Genomic DNA, 10,152 nt, shown 5'->3' on the forward strand with positions numbered 1-10,152 from the left:
ATACAACGAAGTTGGAAGCCCATAGATTCCGTACGCTTCACACACTTCACACATATCGTATCCGGTGAATGGGCTGTGGAAAAGGGAATCACTCGCTGTTTGTCTTTGTTTCTACTCGGTTCTTTTCTTCTATCTTTCTTCAAACTTCTTGGTAAATTCTCTCAAAGCCCACGCAATTTTATCAAATTGCACCAAGTCCCATTCCCAGATTTCGAGGACCCAAATTAAACCAAACCCTTGCAATTGACAGCTGAACCCCAACAAAACCCTAATTTCTCAAACCATATTTCGAGGTTCCAACTTTATTATCTTCAACAAAAAGAGGTGAAATCTTGGAAGTTCTGAAACAAAATAATGGATTTCGACGAGTACGAGTATTTGGAAAAAACCGTTGAGGAGCAGGAAGATCCGAAGAAGACGAAAGACGGAGGAGGATCGGAGGATAAAAGCGAGAAAAGCTATAGGAAGAGAGATGGAGATAGAGAGGAAGAGGATGATGAGGGCAAGAGGAGCAGCAAGAAATCGAGAAGCGGCCGCGATGAGGACGACGAGGAGAGGCGAGATCGGGATAAGGACCGCCATAGAAGCAGCCGCGACAGGGATAGGGAAAGGGAGAGAGATAGAGATAAGGATTTAGAGAGGAGGGGTAGCAGAGAGAGGGAGAAGGAAAGGGAGAGAGAAAGAAGAGAAAAAGATAAGGAGAAAGAGAGGGATAGGAGAGAGAAGGAAAAGGAGAGAGAGAGGAGGGAAAGAGAGAAGGAAAAGGAGAAAGAGAGGGAGATAGACCGGAGAGAGAGAAGCAGTAGTAGGTCGAGGAGGCACGAAAGTGATCGTGACATAGAGAGGGAACGGGAGAGAGATAGGAGAGAGAGGAGCAGTAGTAGGTCGAGGAGGCACGAGAGTGATCGTGAGCTAGAGAGGGAGCGGGAGAGAGATAGGAGAGAGAGAAGCAGTAGTAGGTTGAGGAGACACGAAAGTGAACGCGATCAAGAGAGGGAACGTGAAATTGACATCAGAGATAGCAGGTAATTTTTTTAAAAAGTACATTATATACGCAAAATGAATTTCTAGGCACCTATGTTGAAGTTTTGTAATGTTTATGCAGATGTAGAAATGACTAGATGACTGCTAAGTTCAATTAAACATGCATTTTTGCATCGTGTTTATACCATCCAATTATGTTGTCTGTCATGATCTAAGCACATAAACATGGTTGGAGTGCTCAGTGGTCACCCCTTAGGGATGAAGTTTATTTTATTTTATGATGTTTCAGAATTCATTTTTTGGAGTAAATTTATATGCAAGAAATAGGGTGAGAGGATTCCTTAGTTGTATCCTTTAGAGTTATAGAACTGTAACGCCTTTTGTATGGGCATTTTTGGTAGGATGTGGATGGCAATGTCTAGTAATTTTGTGCAGATGGTTCTTTTTTCTTTTTCAGAGCATGATTTTAGTGGTATCCTGAATTATCTCATGAACATGGATGTTTCAGGAGATTTAAGGATAAGAAAGATGCAGTGGAGCCTGAGGCTGATCCTGAGAGGGACCAGAGAACTGTTTTTGCTTACCAGGTAGATACATTGCAATTTTTGCTTTCATCTTCAAAGTATTGTAAGATATAAATGTAATATTTATGTGTATCAACATGCATTGTTTTTTTTTTTTTTGAATTTCACTATTTATTAATTGTTGTTCACCTTGAATTGGTTGATGACAGATGCCTCTAAAAGCAACTGAGAGAGATGTCTATGAATTCTTCTCAAAAGCAGGCAAGGTTAGTCGGGTTTAACTTGGTTATTTTATTTCTTTGTGAAGGTTGTAGTCAGTATTGTACCTACACTTTGCTCCTTGTGCTTGATAATAGAGCACCTCAATACCCTTTCAAGCGAGGTGCATTTGATCAGGCACACACTTGGTGCTTCTAGGCATACTTTTTCTTAAGGGCAATATGCATAAAAAAGCTTGCCTGGTCGAAGTTACTCTTTATTTTATTTTATTTTTCTTTTTTTCATTGGATGTTGCTTTACTGGTAAGAAAGGGGATAGCATCAAACTCTCCACTTTTTGATAGTTGCCTATTCAACAGTAGGCATGGGACTGTAAAGAACCATGCATATTGACCAAAAAATACTTGCATTTTCTGCAAATAAATTTCACCATTCTTTAGAGATATTGTCATGATGATTGTATATCTTAAGCTTATCACACACACACATAAAAACATGCACTTGTACTTATACGGCACTACATAGCTTAGGTAAGCATTCTTTTTATCTTTGAGCCTTGCGCCTGAGGCAATATAAGGGTTCTAGTACCTAGATGCACCTTTCGCCCTTGACAACATTGGTTGTTCTATGAATTATCAACAACTTTCAAGCATGCTAAGATTCCACATTAATTGACCTGGGAGAATGTTAATGTAATGTTTTGGAAGTTTGTGTACACTTCAAATACTATGTTTATTTCCTTTAGAAAAACTCACTATTGCAATTTCTAGAATTTAGCATACTAGGATTATCATTTTGCATAATCTGCTATATCCTTCAAATTCATTTGTCTTTATGCATTTCTGATAATAACTTTAAGTTAATGCATAAAACAATGTTTAGAATGATGTGAATGCACATTATTGAGATTCATCTGCTTCCTCTTGCAGTATATGATCCTCTGCCTTCAGTTTCGAGTAGTATTATGACTTTCTTGTGTCTCAACATTCTATATATGTGGGGTGAGTTAAAAGCACATGTTAAACGATATAATCTTGCGGACACTCCTTGATAGGTGTTTCATCGGGAAGCTTGAAAGTCTGGGATCTCCCCGCTTATTTTATCTTTTAGGTTATTATTTTATGTTTGATGTCATATCTGTTTTCCTTTATTATCTTCAGGTAAGGGATGTTCGGCTGATCATGGATAGAAATTCAAGAAGATCAAAGGGGGTTGGGTATGTGCCTTTATGTTGAGCAAATTAGACTTCCTTCTGCAGTTGTGTGAAATATATCTTTGTACTAGAATCAAGGTTTACTGTATTCTTAAATGCACTTGCAATGCTATAACGATGAGGATTGATGGGAATAGTTCTCAATGTTTAATCAATTCATGCTTCTTTCGCATATTAGATGACATAAACCTGAATTCTGTTCCTCACCTTTCAAATTTCTTAGCATTAAATGCAGCTTATAGACATGGGTACCTTATTCTATTCAACTTGTTAGTGGTACAGATAAGAATTTTAAGGTACTCCATATGGTTTAATCTAAAAGTGGTTTTGTTTGTGACTTGACTCACTGCTAGGCTTTTTTTTCTCCCTTTAATATGTTCTTTTTCATTTTTTTGGTTGTCTGGAGGGGTTGAGATGTTGTTCATCTATGATTTTTGTTTTTGTTTTTTTTTGCGGGTTCATTTTGATTTCTTGTTCCATGTGTATAATCTAAGCTAAAGGTGTTATCTATGCTGTCTTTACTTTCTGTTAAAATCAAGAAGGACATGCCAATCTTTTAACCTCCTTTTTGAGTCCTTTGTGTCGTTTGATTATCATTGTTTATTATCTTGGTGTATGAAATCAATTTTGCTTTTCTAATCGTTATGCTGAGCTAACCTTTTTATTGCATCAGACTTCAGATTCAACAAAAGTTGCTCAGCATAGCTCCCTGCACAACAGTTTTTCTTTCCCTGCATCACTTTGACATAAACTTTGGTTGTATTTATTTCTCATATTTTGAGAAACTAATTAGTCACTGATAAAATTGCAGGTACATTGAGTTTTATGATGTGATGTCTGTGCCAATGGCAATAGCATTGTCTGGTCAACTGCTTCTTGGTCAACCTGTGATGGTTAAACCTTCAGAGGCCGAAAAGAATCTTGTTCAGTCCAATACTTCTGGTGCAGGCGCAGGTGGTGTTGCTGGACCATATGGAGCTGTTGATAGAAAACTATATGTAGGGAACTTGCATTTTAATATGACAGAAATGCAGCTTAGACAGGTAATAGGATCATTAGCTTATCAGCAAAATTAGAAGTTACCATTCTTTGATTTGGTTTATGAATTACTGCATTTATATTTTGGTGTTCTCTGTACTCTTCCAAATTTAACTTTTTATTAAAAGAAAAGTACATTCTAATAGTTGTTTCTTAGGAAAAAAATTGGAAGGAGTTACATGAATTTTTTGAAATGTTAATTTTCTTTGAACCTTTTCCATGTTACATTATTTTCATTTCAAACCCTTTTCTTATGTTAATGGCTCAGATATTTGAACCTTTTGGACCTGTGGAGCTTGTGCAACTACCACTTGACCTTGAGACTGGGCAGTGCAAAGGTTTTGGGTTTGTCCAGGTTAGATATGGCTGAAGACTTGAGCTTTTATGTTCATTATCCTGTATAGTAATAACCATGCATGTTCATTTTCCTGTATAGTAATAACCATGCATGTTCTTTGTTGGCCGTTTGTGTTTTTACAGTTTGCTCAACTTGAACATGCAAAAGCAGCTCAAAGTGCCTTGAACGGGAAACTGGAGATTGTTGGTCGAACCATTAAGGTAGGCTTGTTAATTTCATGAAATTGTATGTTATGTTAGTGTAATCTCAGTGTCAGTTGTGTGTTCTATTTTCAGTCACTGTAGCGGAATAAAAAAAAAAAAAACTACAACTGGCTTATATCGTATTAATGGCTTTGCGGTCAAAATTGGATGTAGGTTTCATCTGTTACAGATCATGTTGTTACCCAAGATGCTACGGCAAAATCTGCAGACTTTGATGATGATGAGGGTGGTGGCCTGGTAAGTTGAAATTCATTTTATTATAGTAGTATTTAATGAATGCTGGTTTTTAGTTCGCAGTTTGTCTCATTCTAGTAATAGTGCTGAGGAATTGTTATATCACTTTTCTCTTTGCTTAACTGGCGTAACTTCTATCCAGGCTTTGAACGCACAATCAAGAGCGTTGCTTATGCAGAAACTGGATCGCTCTGGTATTGCAACGAGGTTCGTTTGTACTTTCAGATTGTCTTTTCCTGTTTTTAATCATATTATATATCTAATGTGATAGTTTTACAGCATTACGAGCTCTCTTGGAGTACCCCTCGTTAATGGGTCTGCTCCAAATCAACAGGCAACATTACCTGTCAATGGCCAAGGGGCATTTCCAGCACCAGTTCTACAGCCAATCATGTCTACTACAGCCCTTGAACCTATTGGACAGCCCAGCGAGTGTTTGCTGTTGAAGAATATGTTTGATCCTGCAACTGAGGTTTAGATTTTCCGGTTTCTAAACATGCTATTTCTGCGTTACTTCTTGTCTTCTTCCTTTTTTGCTTCCTTATACAATGTGATGATTTTCTTTTTAAGTTCTATTTCAGACGGAACCTGATTTTGATTTGGATATTAAAGAGGATGTTGAAGAAGAATGCAGCAAATATGGCAGGGTGAAGCATATTTATGTGGACAAGTAAGCATTGGACTGTCTATTGCATTGGATAAACTCATTTTTTACCGCAATTCTTTTGTTTTTTTTAGTTGGCTTGATAATTGTGTACTCCAGAACCGGATAAATATATTTTATCTGTTCTATGTTGTTTATGAAGGGGCAAATGTTGTATCAATGTTGAGCAAGGGGATAATCACATATTTTTACATCTATTAATCTGTTAGTAATGTTATTTCTGTGCAAGTTATGGACATTATGCAGTCATTCAGCAACTTGATTAATATCTGTAGCTGACAATCAATGACTAATGGCATCTTATTTTGTATTATAAAGCTCTTTTGGTTTATCATTTCAATTTGTAGGATTACCCAATACATATTTTATTAACAAATGAAAACTGTTACGAGGAAAGAAAGATTGCTTTGCCTTTTTCCCATCTGCAGTTTAACAGAAAACTTCTTTCTTTTAACACTTGTCATTTTTTCTTCCTTACAGAAACAGTGGCGGTTGTGTCTATCTTCGATTTGATTCGACAGAAGCAGCGGGTAAAGCTCAACGTGCAATGCACATGAGATGGTTTGCAGGCAGATCAATATCAGCCTTATTTATGGTAAAAGTCGTTTTCCAGAATGAAAAACATTTAGCTTTTCTTTTCCAGTCTAGTAATACTTCCATAGTTATCTTAATTCCTGGTCGAAGTTTGAACGGACCTTGGTCTTTAATTTATCTGTCGTCTTAGTATGTTTTCTGGTGGTTGAATCTATTTAGTATATAGAGGACTTGCTGGTTACATGTGTTTTCCTAGTTAATAACTTTGATCAACTATTTCAGCAACCCCATGAATATGAAGCGAGGTTTAAAGGTTGATTGAAGTTCAGCAGCTTTCAGATTATCAAGTGAGTTTTGCAAATTTTTCGATGTGGGGTTTTTATTTTCGGTTCCTCATGTTTGCTTCAGTGCACATATATATATTTAGGATAATTGTCTTGACTGGGTTCAGATTATTTTTATTTTTATTTCAGATTGGTACACAATGAGCTAAATGTAAGATAATTGATATTTGTTCACACTTTTTTGTTGTTGTTTTTTTCTTTAATTTGCTTAAAAATCTGCCAATTTTATTTTTGGGAACAGGACAATACTTGGAAGAGGCAAATAATTTTGTTTGTATCAGAATTTATTCCAGTACTCCAAAATTTTCAAGATCATTTAAAAAAGAACAGCTATGGCCATATGAACTTCAAAAGAAATTTATCGGTAACAATTTATTTGAAATGGACGGAATTTTATGTACTTGTTTTAATTCTTTCTCTGCTCTATATAATGGCTACGTAACAGATCAGACGGTCTTATGTGATGTCGGAACTTATATTCAATTTTTAGCATGCTACCAATTTAGACCAATGAGAGACTTTGGGTCTTGATGTTAGATATTCAGTTTAGTACTTAATTGTAACATCATCATCCAAAAAAACCTTAAAAAATGTGAAAAATGCAGAAAATTACAAAGAAGTATTTTTAAAATTATGGAAACTATCAAACTTCTTTAAAAAATAAAACAAATTTACAAAATTACAAAAAAAATTATAAAAATATAAAAAGTACTAAATTTTTAAAAAAATACTAGAAAATTTAATATTTTTAAATTTTTAGGTGATAAATTTGGATATATATTTTTTCAAATTATTTAAATAATGAAAAATAATTTTATTTATTATTTAAATAATTATTTAATTGAAATAACATAATTTTTTTTATTATTTAAGTAATTTAACTTTTTTTTTCAAATTTATCACCTAAAAAGATTTACCAATTATAGATTGTGATTGATTAAATCATAAAACATCTATTAGCTCTAGTTTTTCAAGTATTTTGATATAATAAAAAAAATATTAAAAATCCCCTACTTAAATTTGCAAAAATTGTTTATAGGTCTTGAAAATTATTTCCAAAGTATTAGACAAAATAAACTTTTAAAAAGTCTTAAATTACCTTGATTTTTAACGAGTTTTTTGAAGTTTGAAGGACTTCTACCGATACTTAGGTGGATAAGAACTCAAGATGAAAATGACCTTGAAAAGGCTACAGTATTCTACCGGTAGAACTGGATGTTCTACCGATACAACTATGGGTTCTACTGATACAACCTAGACTTCTATCAGCAGAGCGCACTCCAATAAGCAAGGTAGTTTTGGCCTGGGACTTCTATCAATACCCCGGTCAAATCTACTGATATCTTTAGAGTCCTACCGCTACCTTAAGGACTTTTACCGCAACAAGTCAACAGTAGCCAAGGTTCAACCTCTCCTACATTTCTATCGAAACTCTGATGGCTTTTACCGATACGAGTTGAAACCACTGGAGTTCTACTGATACCTTGAAGACTTCTACCGAAACAAGTCAAGACAATAGTCAAAGTTTAGCATCCCCTGCACTTCTACTGATACTTTGACAGGTTCTACTGATACTCTGACGGGTTCTACCGATACCAAATGGAACCCTTAAAGTTCTATCGATACAAGAGAACTTATACCAATAGAACAAGCCCAACGATCATATTTTGGAAAGACTTCAATCGATACAAGTTTCCTTTTACTGATACAACAAAGCTGCAGATTGCATTTAATGCTTGTTTATAAGGTTGCAACGACTCCATTTTGTTTCTAACGGCTACAAACGTTCACAAGGTTGTTAGAGGACTTAAATACAAGGTAAAGGCTCTCCATTGAAGTCAACAAAGACAAGAAACAAGTGCCTAACTTCCAAGAACTCAATTTTCAATCTTTCTCAATCTTTTACTAAATATTTCTTGTGCACACTTGTGGGTTAAGTTTTCTATATTCTTTCAAATGTTGTAACTTTGTGTGAGAGTGCTTAACCTTGTAACACCCCTATCCCAAATCCGTCGCCAGAGTAGGGTTACAGAGCATTACCATACAAACATAACATTAAAACATTTATTTCATACATTATTGTAATCCTAATCTAATACATTCAATCACATACATAACGTCCCTTAATCGAGTCCTCGAGGCCCGAAAAATACCTTAAGAACAGTTCAGGATCAAATTGGAAACAATAAAAAAGTACAAGAAAAAGTTAGAAAAATTAGACTGCAGGGGTCACATGGCCGTGTGACTCACACGGCTGAGACACACGCTCGTGTTTCAGGCCGTGTAACAATCGAAATAGGGACATATACCCGTGTCCCAGCCTGTGTCCTCACCCATGTAACTCTCTGAGTTGGGTCACACGGCCAAGCCACACGCCTGTATGCCAGGCTGTGTAACTCTGGAAATAGTCACACACACCCGTGCGCCGGGCTGTGTGCTAGGCCGTGTAACAGCCTGACTTGCATGCTTGAAAACTTACAGGGGATACACGACCATGTAATTTGGCCGTTTATCACACACGGCTGAGTCACATGCCCATGTCTCAGGCCGTGCGAACATGAATTTACCTAAAAACAAGTCATTTCAATCACCAATTCAAGCAATCATCTAAAGGCCTTTATAACACCTATTCAAAGCATCAAAATATGACCAAAACCAACATGAAATGATCAATTCAAAAGTTCAAAACCATTCAACCAATATACCATACAAGGCACCTCAAATACAAACATACAAACCTACCTAAATGTGTATACATTACCACATTTAAAACATGCACATCTAGTTCAATATCATCTTAAAACATACCATAATTATGAGCATAAGCAATTCCATATAAACATACCATTTTAATGCCCTAAAAACAACCAACCAATATGCCCTTCATAGACACTACAATTATGTCCAAACATAAACTAAAACATGTCAACATTGATCCATTCCTAGCATATCAACTTAATTCAATCATAAACTAAAACATACCACAAGTCACCTTCACACCATTCTAATTATACCAAAATGATACCTATTGATAAAATACCTAATAACTTAGTTTTGTTTAGTGTCATATTGTACCAAAACAACCTACATAGCCACATATACATGCCACTACCCTAAGAGACACAAAAATTACCAACATCGATGGATAGTGTGAGTCAAAAGATCGATCCTTCCAAATGTCAGCAACAACGATCTACAAAACAATCCATAAGAACGAATAAGCTTATAGAGCTTAGTAAGGACATAGTATATCATTAAATCTAACAACAATTGAATAAAACTCATATATTACTCGATTCAAAATTACCGGAGTGTATATAGGGGCACGTATGTGCAATTCAGGGGTACCGAAGTACGAACAGGGGCATACATGTGCAATTTAGGGGTACTAAAGTACAAACAGGGGCACGCATGTGCAATTCATACAATAATTAACTATAAGCATTTAAATTACATAAATATAATCTAAAAATTCAAATAGAAATTCAATTACATAATGAAATACTATGGACTTACATTGACGACTAGAGCGTGGAAATATGATCAAGCTAATCTGTGATTTTCGCCTTTTCTCGATTTAGATTCGGTTGAGATTTATCTTGATCTAAATAAGTAATTATATTCAATTAAGTGTTTCAATCAATCTCAAACATTCAATTCAATCCATATTTCATATTTATGCATATTTACCATTTGTCCTAAACATTTTAACTTTTCACAATTTAGTCCTTTAGTTTATAGCCTAAAATTTAACCATTTCAATCAAATTCCATGCTAACCAAACATGCTAGGGGTCTTGAAAATACTCATATTTATCACCTTTTCATAATAAAACCCT

General features: G+C 35.3%; 1 protein-coding gene across 3 annotated transcripts; it reads left to right on the top strand.

The window, feature by feature from the left end:
• LOC107922375 (RNA-binding protein 39) lies at positions 1–6,763 on the top strand. Of its 3 annotated transcripts, XR_005920609.1 has the most exons (14): positions 1–1,025; positions 1,493–1,571; positions 1,718–1,774; positions 2,887–2,942; positions 3,751–3,982; positions 4,246–4,332; positions 4,458–4,535; positions 4,692–4,775; positions 4,915–4,979; positions 5,052–5,244; positions 5,354–5,442; positions 5,917–6,031; positions 6,253–6,465; positions 6,556–6,763. XR_005920609.1 is itself a non-coding variant. In XM_041104517.1 (13 exons), exons 1-13 carry the CDS (start codon positions 355–357, stop codon positions 6,286–6,288), a joined length of 1,842 nt encoding a protein of 613 aa, XP_040960451.1. In that variant the 5' UTR covers positions 1–354; the 3' UTR covers positions 6,289–6,488. The 3 variants fall into 3 exon arrangements, 1 of the variants encoding a protein (XP_040960451.1); XR_005920610.1 differs by lacking the exon at positions 6,556–6,763 and having other exon boundaries at positions 5,343–5,442; positions 6,253–6,488; XM_041104517.1 differs by lacking the exon at positions 6,556–6,763 and having other exon boundaries at positions 6,253–6,488.
• The last annotated feature ends 3,389 nt before the right edge of the window (positions 6,764–10,152 follow it).

Source organism: Gossypium hirsutum, chromosome D11 (genome assembly GCF_007990345.1).
Source record: "Gossypium hirsutum isolate 1008001.06 chromosome D11, Gossypium_hirsutum_v2.1, whole genome shotgun sequence".
Lineage (NCBI taxonomy): Eukaryota > Viridiplantae > Streptophyta > Magnoliopsida > Malvales > Malvaceae > Gossypium > Gossypium hirsutum.

Excerpts from the sequence above, each read along its gene's own strand:
- LOC107922375 (XM_041104517.1), top strand. The coding sequence starts at position 355 with ATGGATTTCGACGAGTACGAGTATTTGGAAAAAACCGTTGAGGAGCAG. Across the intron at positions 4,333-4,457 it reads AAGGTTTTGGGTTTGTCCAG|TTTGCTCAACTTGAACATGC; the intron begins GTTAGATATGGC and ends GTGTTTTTACAG. Across the intron at positions 6,032-6,252 it reads CAATATCAGCCTTATTTATG|CAACCCCATGAATATGAAGC; the intron begins GTAAAAGTCGTT and ends CAACTATTTCAG.